General features: G+C 38.6%; 1 protein-coding gene across 2 annotated transcripts in view; it reads left to right on the forward strand.

Annotated features, from left to right (window-relative positions):
• Positions 1 to 19,022, forward strand: part of acsl6 (acyl-CoA synthetase long chain family member 6) — a 54,487-nt gene that overhangs the window by 22,897 nt on the left and 12,568 nt on the right. For both annotated transcript variants that reach the window (XM_012879434.3, XM_036134022.1), the window contains exons 7-11: positions 1,583 to 1,761; positions 8,348 to 8,380; positions 9,003 to 9,054; positions 14,546 to 14,619; positions 14,803 to 14,880. In XM_012879434.3, coding sequence (XP_012734888.1) covers positions 1,583 to 1,761; positions 8,348 to 8,380; positions 9,003 to 9,054; positions 14,546 to 14,619; positions 14,803 to 14,880 — 416 coding nt within the window. The remainder of the gene's footprint in view (positions 1 to 1,582; positions 1,762 to 8,347; positions 8,381 to 9,002; positions 9,055 to 14,545; positions 14,620 to 14,802; positions 14,881 to 19,022) is intronic.

The raw sequence follows: 19,022 nt of genomic DNA on the forward strand, positions 1-19,022 counted from the left end.
GCTGTTGAATGACTAACATGGAGAGATACAATATGGGTTCGTTCTGAGACAGCAACTCAAACCAATCAGGATTAGCACCCAAAAAGGCCCCTTGATCTAATTTTGATAAGATTTACATACCTTGGCAAACCATTGCACCTAAGCTGATAATCATCAAATTACAAAAAAAAAAAACAAATAACCAGTTTATCTGACCTGAAACAAATCTTCTGTGATCAAACTTATTTACAAAACCTTTAAAAAATTCCACTGTTTTCCCGACACAAAATCTACTTATGCTTATGCTACATAGGGCTATGTTTGTATATAAGGGTCATTGTTTTTTACAACCTTCTACGTTGACTTCTTTGTTGTTTGATAAGTAATGAAACTGTGTAATACATTAGATGTTTTTTTAAATCTTCAGGTTAGATTTAAATCAGTTTGGAAGCTGGTAAAGACCAGATCTTGTCTACCTTAAAGCTCTACAGCAGACAGTGGCCTAAGTTCCTTTACGTTGACATCATGCTCAATGAAAACAGACCAAACAATGACTCAACAATGCCCCAGACCAGGAAATCATATCACTGCTGCTTTTATGAATTGTTTGTAAGCCTGACACCTTTAAAGTAAAGAAAGGATATCCAAAATCTTTTTTTTTTTTACCATTAAATAATATCCACACAGTTCTGTCGGTTTTAAAATCTCAGCCGCTAAGATATACCTTAGGTGAAGACGCAAAGTGCATACAACTGCCAAAATATTTTCGATATTCGTAGGGTTATTGTCTGACCCTTGAAATATAATATCTGAACTAATATTGCATAAAACAGTCCTGTGCAATAGCGAAAATTGCAAACAGTGTTATTAGAATAATGATTGCAACATCCTACATATCATGCAGCTCTGTGCTAACGGATCAACAAAGCACAACAGACGAAATAAACACCTTGTAAATTCAGTGTCGGTCCGCATGTTAACACGCTTTTCACCGCAGTTACATAAGAGCACCGGAGAAGTGGTCCAGACAACAGAATTTGTTTATATTTTAAGAGAAAAGTGTCCCAATCTTCTTTTAGTCAGCTGATCAGCAGTGCACAACAGCCGAGGGAAGGGCAGCGCTTTGTTACTCCCTGCTCCCTACATCTGGTGCAAATCCCCTGCCCCCCATCAATTTCGTAGGTAGCTAATTAAAAAGGACTTTAAAGTGCAGGAACAGTATGAAGGAAATTCTTGATGGTTTTGAATCTGTTTTAAACAAAACCCTTGATACCTCTAATAGGTCCTGAATCCAGGCGTACCTCAAAGGGGAACTGAGGGCACCTTGCAAATCATTTGTCCATTGTTGTCCTGACTTAATTTCAAGTGTTTGAATTAGAATTGGCCCAACTCATTACTCTTAACATTGTAAAAAGGTAGAAGCAATGAGACTGTCAATTGTTTGCGTAAATATATATAAAAAAAGATTTGTAGTGACGTAAGGCGTGATCTGTTAAAACTACAATGCTGAAGCTCTGGGTGTATTCTGCTCCTTTTTCTGTTTCCTATTTCGTTCAGATTCACACAAGGGTTTGTTTGCACTTGTGTGCTTGTTTCTCTGCAGCCGACATCTCCACGGTAATCTGTGACAAAGTGGAAAAGGCTCAGGTTCTTTTGGCCAACGTGGAGCAGAAGGAGACACCCAAGCTGCAAAGAATCATCCTGATGGACGCCTTTGGCTCTGAGCTGGAGGAGCGTGGCAAGGGCTGCGGTGTCCATGTGCAGCCCCTTCAGGAAGTTGAGGTACGAGATGCAGGAAGTATCTCTAAAATAGCTCGAAAGGATCTACGATGGGCGTCAGAGGCCTACAACATTTTTAGGTGCTTACCGTGAGATGGGCGTTTCTTAACGGCTGAAAAAGGATCAGAGTTGTTTGATTTACCCCTCTTCTAAAAACAAATGTTACATTCTCTGCTGTTTTAATGATACACCACGATTACTGTCACTCACCAATCTTTTCCATTTTAGCTTTATTTTGAACTGGCCCAAACTGAGATCAGAACCACATTCAGTAGAAATAAAATCAATCTAGAGTTAAGTTAACTTATAAAAGACATTTAAGCAAGTCTATGAAAACTTATCTTTGTTATTCACTACTTCCGATTAAGTGTGGTTCTATTAAGACATCATAAGCAATATTTTATCTCAGGGTTTCTGCAAAATCTTGAAAGTATATCACCTAAATGTTTGCCCATAAAGACTCTTAAATGTGCTGAAACTCTCCACACTAGGTTTAAAAATAGATTTAGCTTCATCTTAAATAATGATTCATTTAGGCTTCTTCGATCAGCAACTTTTTTATTTATTCATTCCTTTTAAAAATGTGCTAGGCAAAGGCAAAAGGCGAAGGCAAATTTATTTATATAGCACAATTCAGTACAAGGACAATGCAAGGTGCTTTACATGATTAAAATATAGCAAAATAAAACAGAATAAAAGCAAGTAGGAATAAAATGTAGATAGAAAATAGAACAAAAAAGTGGTGATTCAGTTAACTAGAACAGTTGAAGGCAATCCTAAACAAATGTGTTTTTAATCTTGATTTAAAGGAACTCAGGCTTTCCGCACCTTTACAATTTTCTGGAAGTTTGTTCCAGATAAGTGGAGCATAGGAACTAAATGCTGCTTCTCCTTGTTTAGTTCTGGTTCTAGGTATGCTAGTAGCTTTAGTTTTTTTCCTTGGTTTATATTTTCTGGCTGAAGAGTTTGGGTGTTTTTATTCTGTGGCAAAACTACAAACCCCATGATGCAGCGATGGAAATTTCCCAGCCGAAATCATTTATCCCCAGACAACAGTTCTCCTCCTGATATTGACTCGATGGCATAAATCATCTAAACATGGCTAATAAAGTCTTCAAAGGGGAAGTCCGGTCAACAAGGAAAAATCAGGGAACCATTAGCTATAACTAAAACTAATACGTTTGTGGTTATTTAATGAACTTATCTTTAATCAATAAGAAAATAAAAAAATCTGCATGCATCGTCCTTGTACCCAATTGTAAATAACGTTCCCAACGCCTTGGTTTAGTATGAATTCAGATAAGCTCGTCCTGGAGTCTGACAGCTATTGTAAGGCGGGTCAAAACTAGAGCACACTTTTACCATCCTAAAACAACTTCCTTCTCAAAGGTCATAGCAGTTTTTAGGAGCAAATTTTAAAGAATTTCTAAATAATAGTCACGTTTGAATACAATAGTTATTATCAAAGGAACTGTCATTGTTTATCTGGGAAATTGCAGGAGACGATGCGCCAACGATGATCTTTCTATGTAAAAAATGAAGGACTTTTCTTTAAATAACCACATAATGCAAATGTGACAGAGGTTTAAACTTGTGGACTCAAACGTGTGCGTAGGAGTTGTCTATTGTACTACATGTACTACTACAACTATTGACTTTTTGCTTTTTTTTTTAACAGAACCTCACCTCAAAAGTTCTGAACTATCCCTTTAACTAAAAATACAACAACAAAAAAACTCTATTATGCAAGTGTTGGTACAACATGGCTTTTCGGTAAAGAGCCTAACCAACCCAGATCCAACCCAAAAGCTATCCCACAAAACAAAAATATTCTCCAGTTACACTTTATTTGAAGGGGTGTACATAAGACTGATATTACACTGTCATAAACATGACATAACAGCTGTTATGAACATAAATGACTCTTTATGAATGTTTAGGACTGTTGTCATTAATTGTCATTAGGTAAATTATGACACTATTAAAGCAAAGTTGACATTGTTTAAAATGTCTTTGTTATGACAACTTGACATTAACAGAGACAAGGTTAGGTTTAGGGCTTAATTTGGGATTAGGTTAAATTAAGCGCTTGATTTGGGATTAGGTTAAATTAAGGGCTTGGTTTGGGATTAGGTTAAATTAAAGGCTTGATTTTAGATTAGGTTAAATTAAGGGCTTGATTTGGGGTTTTGTTAACTTAAGAGCTTGTCATAACAAATTTTAAACAATGTCAACTTTGCTTTAATAGTGTCATAATTTACCGAGTGACAATGAATGACAACAGTCCTAAACACTCATAAAGAGTCATTTATATTCATAACAGGTGTTGTGTCATGTTTATGACAGTGTAATGTCAGTCCTATGTACACCCCTTCAAATAAAGTGTTACCTATTCTCCAAAATGGGAGAAGTTTTAATTTATTGATTCAGTAAAGTGTATTTTTACACACTTTAGCACATTTCTATTAAATATGCCCTGTGTGCACAATTTTTATTTACATGTTTTTTTTTACCATTTCATCATTTTTAGCCATGTTTTCTAACTACAAGCTGGATAAACTTGAATGCTTAATGGATTTAAGAATAGCAGGTGATGTTTCTGTGTAATAAGGGAGGGTGTGGCCTCAGGAGGTCAATGACTGATATCAAGGTGTGCATAATTATTAGGTAGCTTCTTTTTCTATGGGCAAAATGGGACAAAAACAAAACAAATTTAACTGACTCTGAAAAGTCTAAAATTACCTAAAGTCTCACAGAGGGATGCAGCGCCTTTAAAAATGATAAGACATTGGGGCGTGATCACAGAACCATCAACTGTTTTGTTCCAAATAGTCCACAGGGTTGCAAAGACGCTAATTCACTGCCGAGGATTCCAGAAGAATCGAGAGCGAAGCTTGTCCGAGATAAGCAAGGCTGAAACCTGACCACCACTGATTAACACACATAAGCTGAACCCTGTAGACTGGGCCGCGAGATATCTGAAGACAGATTTTTCAAAGGTTTCATGGACTGATGACATGAGAGTGACTCTTGACGGACCAGATGGACGGACCCGTGGATGGATCTGTAACGGACGCAGAGTTCCACTTTGACTCAGACACCAGGAAGGTAGAGGCGGGGTTCAAGATGGACGCAAAATCAACTCCCAAACGTACTGCCAGTTTTTAGGAGACAGTTTTTTCAAGCAGTGGCACAGGAATACGTCTGCATCTTTCAAAAGGACAATGACTTTTTTATGCAGGAAAGTGCTTCATTACATGCATCCAAGTACTCCTGTTGCCAGTAAAGGCATTAAAGATGAAAAACCTATTACATGGTCCACTTCCTCACCTGACCAGAACCCAACTGAGAATGTGTGGGCGGTTCTTAAACAGGATGCAGGAAAACAGTCCACCTCTTTGAATACTGTCTGAGAGGCTGTGGTTGACACGTCATTAAAAGTTGATGGTAAACAGATCAACAGACACACTCCATGAACGGAGGCTTTATCTCTGTTATTAAAAAGAAGGGTGGCTACACTGCAAAAACAGAACTAGAAATAAGTAAAATGTTCTTAAAATTAGTGTATTTGTCCTTGATTTGAGCAGGTAAATAAGATGATTTGTCAATGGAATAAGATTTTTGCACTTAGAAATAGGAACAATTCATCTCCATCATTTTATTTCAAGTGCAGGATGTCTAATTATCTTATTTTAGGGGTCAAAATACTCATTCCATTGGCAGATAATCTTATTTACCTGCTCAAATCAAGGATAAATACACTAACTTTAAGAACATTTTACTTATTTTTAGATCCGTTTTTGCAGTGTAGAAGGTGGCCACTTTTTTTCTTCTTTATTTGGGTGTAGATGTCAAATGTCTATGGAAAGTTTTGTGTTGCTTATAATTCTCACTGAAACAAATGAAAATAAAAAAGTGAGATGGGAAAATGTGTGTTTTTCATTTAGTCGTGTAGTAAATCTGCACAATAATATTTGCCCAATAATTGTGGACATATAGATACTCTCCTAAAGAAGCCAAAAAAAAAAATCACTTACTTTCTTAAACACTCCTGTTTGAGGTTTATTAACATTTTGGATTAAACAAGAGCTTTCTTGATAGAAATAATCCTAAAAAAATAAGACCTGCCTAATAATTGTGCACACAGTGTATTTCTCCATGTGGAAAAAGTTGTTTATTTTTGATATGAACATTGTTGTCTGGCAACAAAGGCTGATTTCCTCCCATTTTTAACCAAGCACTCTTTTCAGATCACCCCAGGCTAATGTCTTGTTTATGTTCCTCATTGAGACATCTCATTTAATTTAGTTTCCGTCCGAGTCAGTTTATTTATACTTAGCTGTTTCACATCAGTTAAGAGTGGCCTAATGTAGAAGTGATGTGCCGGCGAAACAAAGGATTGTGTCTCTGTTGGAAGAGGGCCATGTTTTTTTTAAGGGTACAGACAAAATTTCACCAAATTGGGCCATTTTTAACAGGGGGTAGCGTTTGTAACCTGCAAAGCGTCAGATAATATCCCGATACTCTGATGTTTTGAGTGGGTCATTGTGGGCCGCGTAAACACAGCATTTGGATGCCTTCCTGCAATATTGCCTGCAGCTAGATCATACCTTTTCATAGTCTAGTTACAGTCAAAAAGTCTTTTAAGCACGCGAGATAAAGGAACATGCCAAGACAGACAGTCATAACAATCAGATGATAAAGATTTCAGCCTGTTAGACATGAATAAACAGGATGAGCGTATGGTTTAAGGCGCTTATCAGATCCATCCCTTGCATTACAGAATCCGATGAATGCAGGCCTTTTTACGTTTACAAAACCGGCCAAAGTAAATAGGTGCGTTGCTATGGTTGGATATGTGCAGGTGGCTCTGTTCATTCAAGCGTTAAAACAATCCAGTAGTTCAGCTACAATAGACAGGTCCGACTGGATGTAGTCGGTACATTTACATTATTTTTGACAAAAGGGTGCGGTTGCGTTTGCGGTGCAGAGTTTAGAGCACATGAAACGTGTTCGGAGGCCTCGGCCCTCGGTGTAGCCTTCCTGTGCGTATTTGCTTCATCTTTTCACTCAACCCCAATTCCTGTCAGCCTGCTGTCAAATAGAGGCCACCAGTGCCACAGAATAAAGTAAAAAAGTAAATAAAAAATGCTGGACAAAAAGTTTTACATGCTCAGTCCTAAACATTTAGGTTAATTGAGAATCATCATAATCATAATTATCATAATAGGGACCTGTTTAAGATAAAAAATATGTACAGCATGTTATTAGATATAAGTAATAATAAGACAAAAATATTTGTTCAAGCAAACGATGGATCGCTCTCCAGTCTCTCCTGTGGTGCCCCTCCGTAAACCCAGCCGGTAAATGTTTAGTGAACAAAGGTGATACTTTAACAGAGTCATGGAGGCTTGGTAACGCTGAAAAGACCTTGCAACTAGGGCTGTCCAAGTTGGTGCATAAAACCGCGTTAACTCAATTTCCTTTTTATTTTTTATGTGCAATTTATGAACATGCTTCTATACGTTTTGGACCTCGTCTGTGCTGTAGCTTGAACGCTATTTCGATTTTTGTTTCAGCCGTTTCTCAAAATGTCGAGCAGTTCCGCTCTGTTCCGCCTCCTGTCCACAAGAAAGAACCTTTGGAGTTTTTTTTTTAACTGTTATGAACGTAGCCAAACATAATTTCACATCCTGAAGCAACACTGAACTTCATTGAACAAATGGAAATCATGAAAAACGAAGAATGCAAAAGCAACAAAGATATAAGAAAATATCCCATGTTCAGTTTGTTACATCCGTCCTACTTCAAAAATGATTTACTCAGTGGTGTTAAAGTCTGTTGATTTGTTTTTGATGAGCTCATCCTGATGAATCTTCCTCAGGAAAGCAAAACCTTTAAATGGGTCGGTTTCCTCTGTAAAGTCAGACATTTTTGATGTTTTTAAAAGCTTGTGTCAAACAAATGCAAAATGTGAAACCAGCATAAAGATAGTTCTTATTCTAAGAGCACTTTATAGAATGAGTCCTAGTTCTGAATCATTCTCCCCATTGTTGTATTTCATTCATTGTACTTTATTTGCGTCCTCGTTTTAATCCCACTTAAAATCTGTTATTAATATTCCCCCATGGCAGGTAAAACACAGTTGTCTTGTGTGGACATTTATGCAGTATTGTTGAAATAAAAATAGTTCAGGATTCTTATTCTTCATCTTACTTATTGCAACTGTTTTCAAAACATTCATATTGACAAGTTATTTAAAAAATAAAGAGACAAATACTGTATTATTGTTCCTTGCTTGGTGGTGGGGGGCACCAGTTGCGCTTAGGGCCCCCAATTGGCTTGCACCGCCCCTGTACACAAAGCTAGAGGCCTGCATGTTTGCTACAACTGTTTGCATTTCACCTACTAAAAGAAAATTTTAAAACTCTTGCCAAGATTTTGTATGTTTCCTCTTACTTAGGAAACTGATGCATAACCATCAGAGGAATTTGTTGAGCCAAATTACTCCGAAGCTCTGTTTGTGGCATAAATCTATCGTACTTTATGCATGTCAAATGCCTAACTGTTTCTAATTTTACATTTACAGGCTCTGGGCCGAGAGCACCACAGAAAACCTCTCGTAAGTATAACAACTTGCAAGGGCTGCAAAACATACCACATGAAAGCAGGATTCTTTTAACCACTGTTGGTTTTCTTGGATGTGAAGGATTTTTTGGCGACTGAGAAAGAAATAAAATCTGTCCAGTAATGAGCCTGTTTACAATGTAAATATTTATTTACATTGTCCTTTATACGTTCTCCTATAGATAATACTTATTGAAAGTTGTTACATAAGTCTGTTTTGACAGCTGTACCACCTGTACAAGCACTTTGTGTTTACAGGCTGAAGAGTGAACAATGGCGGGATGATATTGAGCAGTAACCGGCCGTGCGACAACAGTTTTTTCTGTCTGTTTTTAAAATAAGAGACAAATATAAATTAAATAGCAACTATATGCTGTATGTACTTTAATGAATTGTGTAAATCATGTAGACTGAATGCGCTTCTGATCGTATAATTAAAATAAAAAGGGACACAGACAATAATTGGCGCAACTAAATATTTCTTACTTCTAGCATTGTTTTGATGCAGCTGAGGAGGACGCAAGTTTTAGGGGTCTAATGGCAGATAAGTTGCATAATTTCTGACAGATGTCGTTTTTTTTTTTTTTGTTTGTTTGTTTTGTTTTTTGTCTCAACAGCCACCAGCACCTGATGACCTGTCAATTGTGTGTTTCACCAGTGGAACAACAGGTAATATTTAAAGCAGCATATGTTGTTTGCCTTTTCTTTGGTGGGACACAGGAAATGCTGTATACGCTTATATCCTGGGAGTATTTTCTCTACATATGTTATTTGTACTTTTTTAATAAAGTAGTTTGTTAATCATTAACATAAGTAAGTAAATAAAGTGCTACCAAATGAGTCTTACCCCTGGTCAGGGGCGTTGTATAGGGGGCAAAGGTTAGGACAATTTCAAGGGCCCCTGGCTGACAGGGGCCCCCAAAAAGAACATTTTATATATTTATATTTGTATTGGGATGATTTAGGGCCCATAATTCCCTGGCGATTTCATTTGAAAAATCTCAAAAAATATATATATTCTTTTAAATGCATAATCTACCACTGACGATTTTGTATATTTAATTTAAATGTTCAGTTGGGACTGGCAAAGTGAGCCACATTTTGGCCCCCATATCTATTTCTAAAAAATAAATGTTTAAATGAGTGGGTGTAAAGATCTACAGTTGTTTAAAATATTTCACTAGCCTTCACAAAATCCTTTAAAAGCTTCTGAGGGAATGCCATAATTATGTTGCTAACTGTTGAAATGTGTTCTGTCTCTGAGGTTATCTTTGAAGACCAACATGTTCACGGTGACCAAATTCACTTGCAAGATTAAAGAAGTCAAAGAAACAGGAAAATATATCCCAAAACGTGGGAGCAATTTCTTTATTTTATTAGAAATAGGGCTGAGTTTCATCTAGGATGAGCCGCTTCGATACAATTCTCGATACATAACTCACGATGCAATACGATTCTTTATATAGCTCAGCTTGATTTGATTTGACTCCAATATAGATATTTATTACTATTTTATTACTAAAGGGCATTTGGTTCAATGCATTTAACGTATCACAGAAACCAAAGATGTGCCCAAACGTCTAATTTTAGGGACGAAGGCGCTTCCTTGCTGTGAACAGTAATGCCACGCTGTAATAATGTCCCCTAGGGGTTGGGAGGTATATTGATATTAAAAGGCAGAATACTCATATTAAATCGTTTTTTAAAAACATCAATATTAATCCTTGTATCAATTTTTATGCACAGCCCTAATTATAAATACTGTATTGACACTAATCGAGTCCAGAGCTCTTATGTTGGTTTATTTTGGGATCTTTTGTTTTTATTGGGGAATTTTTAAATTTAACTAAGCAAGCATCATAACAGCTTGATTATCAAAACACACCAGACAGTGAGGAAAATGATTATGGTGTCCTGTTAAAGCATTTACACCCCATGAAGTCAACACATGTTGTCACCCTGCAACCACAAACGTCAGTGTCTCACCAGCATTTCATGGTATAGGCCAACACAAAGTACTGCATAGGTGTGAAGTGGAAGGAAGAGGATTGATGGGTTTTAAAACTTTTTACAACCAGAAGACCCAGTAAAATACAATGAGACGGAATGTGTGGCATAAGTAAGTGGGCACAGTAATATCAAAATTTCCAATTAGAAAGGCAGAGTAATACGTAAACCGGGGCACTTACTGCTTATGTTGCATGCAACAGAGAGGAGGAAGTTGCCTGAAACACAAACCAGCTGCCCTTTGTTTTCTCCATGTTGACACTTTGTCGCATATTGAAAAGAGCACATCACCAACCTTGCTGATTAACAGGCTGTGCGCATGACTGAACGGCGGAGCAGAAAGGCACTTATATGCTGGACCATGTGAAGTTCATGAAACATTTCTGCGACGCGTGTTAAATGAAGTTTACATTGTTCATATCTTGTATCCGAGGTGGGGGTTTCCTGTGCCCCTTTAGACGGCTTTAGACACCGGAAGAATGACTAAATTGTTGGCATTTTTTGTGCATTTACTTCTGTCACAGTTACAGAACCCCGAAATAATGACTAAATAATGCAACGATTGAAAGAACGGGAAAAAAAAAATCTCAGCAAAAGAGCAGTAGGGAAGAGAATCCCCTACTTTAAAGGGTAAACATACACAAGCATTAACTGTAGATCTGGCTTCTCCACTGCAGTATAATTAGATAATAGTCAGTCACGGCGTAATTTTCCCTCCCTTTTTCAATAGAACCTCGGCTCTGGATTCACCTGCCTGCATGTTGTGTCATGCCAGACGGCGGGAAGTTGAGATAAAGCGCTGCTGCTTTTTTGGGAGGTCTCAGCCCACAGGAGGCCAACTGCTCTAACCAACAAAGAGGTCATTTGAGGACCCACTGGTGTCAGCTTACAGCAGACATTGACATGGAAGCTTCCTCTTTCGTAAACACTGCCACCTACTGGTAGCAAAGGAGAGCTGCAGGTGTGCCAGCCTTAGGTTTTGTTTTCCAGACATCATCCAGCATTTCCGACAAATGCTCTCTCTCTCTCTCTCTCTATCTCTCTCTCTGTCCATGTTGCAATATCGGCTCTCTGTTTTGCAAGAAAATACATGTGCTTGCAGCTGCAGGGCATTAGGAAAGGGGAACTGTAAAAGTGTCAGGGAGTTTGAGCTGCTGGATTACCACAATTAGGACCAAATGGTTTTTTTTTAAAGGGTCAGAGAAAATGCCATGAACACTGATGGTATGTGGCTGGGGATTTTAAAGTTAAACCTGATTTTTTTATTTATTTTTTTCTGTTGACCCAGGTCCAGTGATCAAGGTTTTCCTACAGTACCTTCTATGTATTTTAATGGGATCGCATTTCACAGACCAACACATAGGAGTGATTAAGTGGGAAATGATAAGAAAACAACACATGGTTTTCTTGTTGTTGGATTAAATCTGAAAAGTGTGGCATGCATTTGTTTTCAGGTTCTTTTAACCTGCTACACCTCAATAAAATCCCCCATCATAAAGACCAAGAAACGCAACCTGGCACGTCAGGGAACGAGTTTGTGGAGACGTTTCCACCAGGGTTAGGTTATTTATCAAGATCCCAAGCGTTGCACATGTACAACAAGCACACATGCAAACCAACCACCAGACTTGGCCATCCACCTGAACTTACAGACTGGGACATTATCTGAGAAATCATGGCAAACATGTGAAAGAAAGTCCCCTGGCTGAATTACATCGAGATGTAACACAGAACGCAAAGTATGATGAAGGCCTAACACTGCAAATCACCGGCCTGGCGTCATCATCCTCTCCTTCAGTCGGGACAAGGAAGCTGGTTAGATTTGATTTGAATGACAAATTGAGCTAAATACAGAGCAGCCATGGAAGAAAACCAGTTTGATGTTTCAAAACACTTGAGACTGGAGCACAAGTTCACCTTCCAATGGGACAACAGTGTTAAACATACAGCCAGAGCTACTTAGAAATGGTTTGGATTAAAGCATATTCGTATGTTAGAATGACCCTGTTGAAGCATGCATGTAGCCGTAATGTGTGAAAATCTGAAAACACTCAGTAGGTATGAACCTCTACACTTTATAGCTTTATTAATATTACTATTATTTCATTATTTCCATCCTAATATGCTGTGGCTCATCAGTGCAAAGCAAGGAAATACCGTTTACGTTTGGTAAATAGGTAAAATAATGTTATTTATGGCAGACTGCGTTTGCTGCTACTGTTCGATAAACAGTGTTGTTTGTTGTGCAGCCAGTGTTTAAATTATTCAGTAAACGAATATGCATGAATATGTATTTATGTGAAACATATATAAACAAACGCTCTACATTCATATTTTTGAAGGTGCTACCCAGGGCTGCATTTTTCATCACCGTCAAATGTACATGGCAGCAAGGTTGGGGTTCTCCATTCATCACAATATAAGGTTTTACAAAGCGAGCTGCAGAAGAAAACCTAATCCTGCTCCGTGTGGATTTATGTCACTGAGAGCAAACAGGTTGAACAATTAAGGCAGCTCAGCAGGGATTAGTAAACACTTCCACGGACGGAGGAGTGAGTATCGGCAGATTTTGACAGATCCTGAAGCTTTGCAGTTGGGCTTGATTGGCTGCAGTCTGATGACCCACATGTCATGACGGATGCTTCTGTTGATGGCAAAAGCTGAGGCGATTGTCCTCAGAACGTTAACCTGTATGAATCTGTTTATATTCCTGTTTTAATTTTACTGTCTGATTGGTTTCTTAAGATGATTAGCCCCGCTCAAAGGGAAATAACTAAATGGACCATGCTTCTTCTTCTATCATCCTAAACTGTTGAACTATTAATACAGTGTTACCGTACGCGGTCCAGAATCACTGTTTTAGCTTACCTGGACAACCTTTCTGTGTCTGACTGCTGAACGATTACATTTTCTTTCTTACTTCTTCCCTCTGGTGTTCACTCGAAGGATGATGATGATGATGAGCATGATGATGATGATGATGATGATGATACAGGCTCTACTGCAGGTTCATGCCTGATGGGCACAACTCATTTTACTGTAAGTCTGTCTGACCAGTGATCATTTTCAGTGAATGTGGATGGTGGTGCAGCAGCAGCAGTCCCGCAGGTACCATCTTTGGAACTGGAAAATCTTTATTATCATCCACCTGATCTTTTTCCTCTTTTATTTCCTCACAAAATGGTTTGAAATGACGGATCCAGATCTTTGGCAATGAAATTTGGACGTTCCAGTTTGCCCCGGCCCTCTTGACAACCTCCGCCACGTGTTTCAAATAATCCTGGAATCCATACAGTGTTCTCCATTACAGTTAAAAGGCTTTTAATACAGCCAGACAGGTTACAAGTAAACACCTTTGTGGGAGGAATTTGAGTCAAAGTGTGAGTGCAGAAGACAAGGAAATGACAAGAAAAATACAAATAAGTGTACTCAAAAGATGCCCTGTGTGAAGTCCGCAGAAGCGTGCGTGCTTGGTTGGTTTAGATTTACAGCAGAATAGCAAAACAAAGTTTAAAAAGTTGTTCTACTGGTTACATGCTATATCCAAAGTGAATGAGGTTGATTTTATACAAAAGTCTGTCTGATAGCTAGAATGTTTTATGTGTTGTTGCATTCCCCTTTTTTAATGATTTGGCATGGTTGTTTTTATTGTGTTCCCCTTTATGTACAGTATTCAACTGATTCCTCGTCTCATTTACCAATCCCTTTGTCCCGCTGCTACAGTTCACGCTTCGCAATTCAGTCGAAGGGTCCCATCTATTGAAGTTTGTTGTATTCTATTCCACCTTGGAGTATCGGCTCATGAAAATGTGTCACTTGAAACCGAGCTCTGCGCACAGCCTAGAAACACGCCGGGAAACAAACTCTACCTATTATGATTTGCTGCCACACCTAAAATATCTGTGAAATTCTCTGGAACTGCTCTCACCTGCTTGGATGGCTCGAATGCCTTTTTCCTCGGACCATTTTTGGCCGTTGTCCAGCACAGATTCAACTATCAGTCAAATGTAACGAAGGCCGTTTACTATAAAGTGTCATATTTGGCAGGAAATATGGATAGAATTCCCCCAAATGTTTTTAAGTGACATTTTGTTCCTCAGGAACTTCATTGTTTTTCATGAGTCCGGTGTCTGTTTTGTGTCTTCTTTCACAGGAAACCCCAAGGGAGTCATGCTCACCCATGGAAACGTAGTAGCAGACTTTGCAGGATTTCTTAAAGTCACAGACGTGAGTTATTCTTATTCCTCTGGGCTTTGATCTGTGTCCAATCCAGTGAATCACGTTACGTTTTTTTTTTTAAACGGGGGTGAATCATTTGCTTTTTAAAACTCAAATACTTTTTAACTGCATACTGTCTGGCAGTGTCATGTGAAGATAATCTAACTGCTGCCTTCCTGGTGTGTCCTGCAGAAAGTCATTTTTCCAAACCAAGACGATTGCCTCATCTCCTTCCTGCCGCTGGCTCACATGTTTGAGAGACTAATTGAGGTAAATGGGCCGACCACAGATCTGTGAGAACAGGAATGCACTGGCTGTGTGTGTGTGAGAGAGTTCCAGGGGGTTGGCGCGTGGGCGTAGGAAAAATGGAAGGTGGGTGTTTACAGCTGCCTGCAGAGGTGGGACTTAGAAGCTTGCCACTCCTTTTTCCTTTCCTCAAGTTTTGCTTTCCAGCATTTACAATAAATGCCACACCTGTAGTTTATACCCACTGGAGGGCAAGTTGCATCACTTGGAAAGCACGCACACACGCACAGAGAGAGAGAGAGAGAGAGAGAGAGAGAGAGAGAGAGAGAGAGAGAGAGAGAGAGAGGCTGAAACCCTTTATTTACAAGAAACCAAACAGTTTAAACTCATGTCTTTCTGCATCATTGTTGTTAAACATGTTGTTTAAACACGTTTTTATAAAAGGCTTTAGTTGTTTATTGATATTAATGTAGGAATTATTGTAAACGCTGGAATTTTGTGGGGTGTTTTTTTTTCTTTTTTTTGGATTAGCAGACTCTGTGGTAACAAAGTCCACATTTTTTTCTTTCATGCTTAAAAATCTGTTGTTGGGCCATGGACTAGATTTCGGTTTCAGCATTGGTCACTGCTTTTGCTTGCGCCTTTTGTGGCTTGGAAAAATAGGAACATTTTCCAATGCTTTCCATCCAGGTTAGTCATAAACATAAACACACTACAAGTCAAACGTTTAAAAGGCAACTCACACATTTACATTGAATAAGACTGAATTTATAGAGAGCTATTCCCACTTTAGCTATATGCACCAAACGCACTCACTAATGCGCACACATTCTTAAACCAACACGCAGATCGGTGGACCAGCTTGAGAATAGTGCCTTGCTCAGGGGCATATTGACATGTGAAGGTGGAAGCTGGAATCAAACCAAAAGCCTTCATGTTGCAACACAACAACTCTACCCACTATGACACTGTCGCCCACTGAGCCGCAATCACCCATAAAGGTTGTGTCCAGACTTTTGACTGGTGGTGTAAGTCATCCATTGACCGGTTTTTATTTTAGTACATTTATCAGATCTGTGGAAAAACTGAAAATGCCTATAAAATGTGAAAAATTACAGCCGCCATGCTGATGGAGGCTGATGAACTTAACATCTGTTTTCCTCAGTTTTACACATTTACCATAATCAACCGGGCCATATTCTGCCCACGGACCCATCCCAGTGTCCCATCCAGCTCGCAAAGTTATAAATCGGCGAGACGTTATAAACAGTCCAACGCGTTAATCGTTTTAGATGAGCTAAACGACAACAAAGCCTTAGCCAATCAGACCACGTGTATGCTGTGTACGATGAGGTCTGACTCGGACAAGCTTCATCCGACTGCTTTTGGCTTCTTCCATCTTTCCCACGCTTTACCAGCTACATAAAAAGTTATGCAAAGTAGTTTTTTATTTGTTATGCTGAATGCACAGTAGCAAAAGTACTCTGCCCCTTTTTCCACATTTTATCACGTAATAGCTACAAACCCATTGGCACATATGCTTAAAGGTTAAACATTGGTCTCACGTGACCAAAGCATCTTCTTGCACGTATTTGCTGTGTCTCTTACGTGCGTTTTGGTCAACTACAAATAGGATTTCTTGTGGCTTCCTTTCTGACAATGTTTAACAAAGATTTGATGAGTCCATGACTGCTAGCTTTCAGCAGATTCTTCGACCTGATCTGTGGATTTCTGCATCTCCTCCAAAGTCTGGGTGCCTCCGTAGGTTTGCAGCTGTACAATTTCCTTTACATTTTTGGAAGATAAATTAAACATTGAGCTGTCAGATGTCCAAATCTTGGACAAGCTTGTTTTATAATGTAAACCCTGTGTTAAACATCTTCACAACTTTATTCCTGACATGTCTGTGTTCCTTGGTCTTCGTGATGTTGTTTGTAAATGTTTCCTTACAAACTTCTGAGGTCTTCAGTTGCTTTATTTATACTGACTATAAAGTTTGTCATTGTAATATGTAAAAAAAATGGGAAAAGAATTGAAGGTGCATGAATGCTTTTGAACGGACCAACAGGTAATAATGACCCCTAGTGGTTAAGATTAGAACAACGCATACACTATGCCTTTTTACCGAGACCCGCCATTTACACAACGGTCCTGCGGCTGTGAAACTCAACTGAATTTTTACTAACACGGTATAGGTATATAAGGTTGTATTCTGTTCTATTTTTGGTCTGCTCCTCTTACTGGCTTCCATGTTAGCAGGCTGCTGCTCTTTTGCCAAGATAAAATACCAAATGCTGCGCTCTGTTTTGGGATCGCTGGGAACTCTCAGATGATTGGCTCAGGAACCAGGAAGTAAACATGGGCTACACTCTGAACCAAAATAGTTCTGGACCATACATCTAGGTTTGAAAGGAGAAAAAGAGACTAAAGACATTTTTTTAGGGTAGAGGACCGGATTGTTTATAGAGACTGTTATTTCCATCCCAGGTGACAAATGTGAATGATTTAGGTTGATTTTACAGTAAATATCTTACTTGTAGCTCCTTTAAGACACCGAATGCACATTATTCTCCATTAAAATGTCTTGATGGAGACATAAAGCACCTTTAAAGACAAAAGAGCATAGCAAACCTGGTGTACAGTAAACATAATAATTCTGCAACAGGAAGCAGCAACATGTCTTATTAACAGATGATCCAGGATTTGTATCGACATTAAACAAATGGTGCTGATTTTTCCCTATTAAAGGTTCTTCTACTTAAGGTTTTGTATTTTGGATATATTGTCTCTGTGCTCCTCTTTTTCTTTAAAGTTAGGAAATTCAGAAAAAAATGAATTTAACTTTTATTCACAATAATAATGCATTTTATTTAAAAAGCGCCATTCAGAACATGCAAGGACAGTGTACAAGAACAAGCAGAACAACAAAGATAAAACAGCAAAAATAAAAGTTACAATGAACTGGCAATCACAGAGAATATGCACTGTTGAACAGATGGGTGTTGTGTTTAGGCTTGAACTGGTTAAAGGTGGCAGTATTACGGATGTCTGGAGGGAGAGAATTCCAGAGAATTGCAAGGAGGAGTTACACAGCTCATCTACATCTTCAAGGTCTTTTTTACAATAGAGACCTGTTTTGATTAAAAAATAAATAAATAATAACTACCATTTAAAAAGCTAATAAAATATGACCTAAAACAAGATGAAGTTTCATTGAAAAGTTTCTCTATTTTGCTTTAACAAAATTTAGATTGTTATAGTCCTGAGAGCAAAGTCAGGATCGCTTTATAGAGAAGAAAATCAATAATCTATCATGAGTAAGAAGAAAACCAGAAAACTAGGTTTTAGAATATATATATATATATATATATATATATATATATATATATATATATATATTTTAAATATGGATGGGGCTGGAGCCCTAGCTGTCTCCCAGCACTTTACAGTGATACCTTAACAAAATGATCCACACCCTTTACAGTGCACAGTTTGCTGCTTTGTTCGGCTCTGTCATAACCTCCAGTACCTCATTATTTACAGCTAGGTAAAGATAGCTGGTTGGACTGGCTTGTTTTGAAAAAAGATGAGCTGAATGCATTAATAAGCTTGATCTGTTGAGACGGGAAAGCGTCTCTTATTCATTGATGTTTAGTCTTTTCATCCAAGCCGCTGATTGCCTACAGCAAACAACCCAGCGAACCCAGACCTCCGAAATAGACAAACAGGCTGTGCGAGACAACTGAGACCGGTATACATTTCTGGGTTTGTATTTAGACCCGATTGCATCATTTATCAGTAATCAGTCACACACTCAGTCATGAATCTTTTAACAGCTTAAAACCCTTTTTTTTTTTTTTTTTGACTGAAGTGGGGGTGTTAAACCAGGATGCCCTTTTTTAGATGTACAAAGGAGCGTGTGCATGTTATTTGTGATTGTGACCGATTTGTGCAGCATGTGGCAGAGGTTTTTTAGCACACAGCACAGGAGTGTTGTCAGAGGCGTGGGACCCAGACACAGGAAACCACCTAACTTCCCCAGAGAGCGGCGCTTCGGGTCACACCATAAAAGCAAGTTCAGCAACGTCGCACAACAAACATGCAGCATTGTGCAGTGCTTCACCCTCAGTCATCTTGAAGAGCCGTACGAAATCTGCACGGGCTTG

The sequence above is a fragment of the Fundulus heteroclitus genome, unplaced genomic scaffold (assembly GCF_011125445.2).
Source record: "Fundulus heteroclitus isolate FHET01 unplaced genomic scaffold, MU-UCD_Fhet_4.1 scaffold_72, whole genome shotgun sequence".
Lineage (NCBI taxonomy): Eukaryota > Metazoa > Chordata > Actinopteri > Cyprinodontiformes > Fundulidae > Fundulus > Fundulus heteroclitus.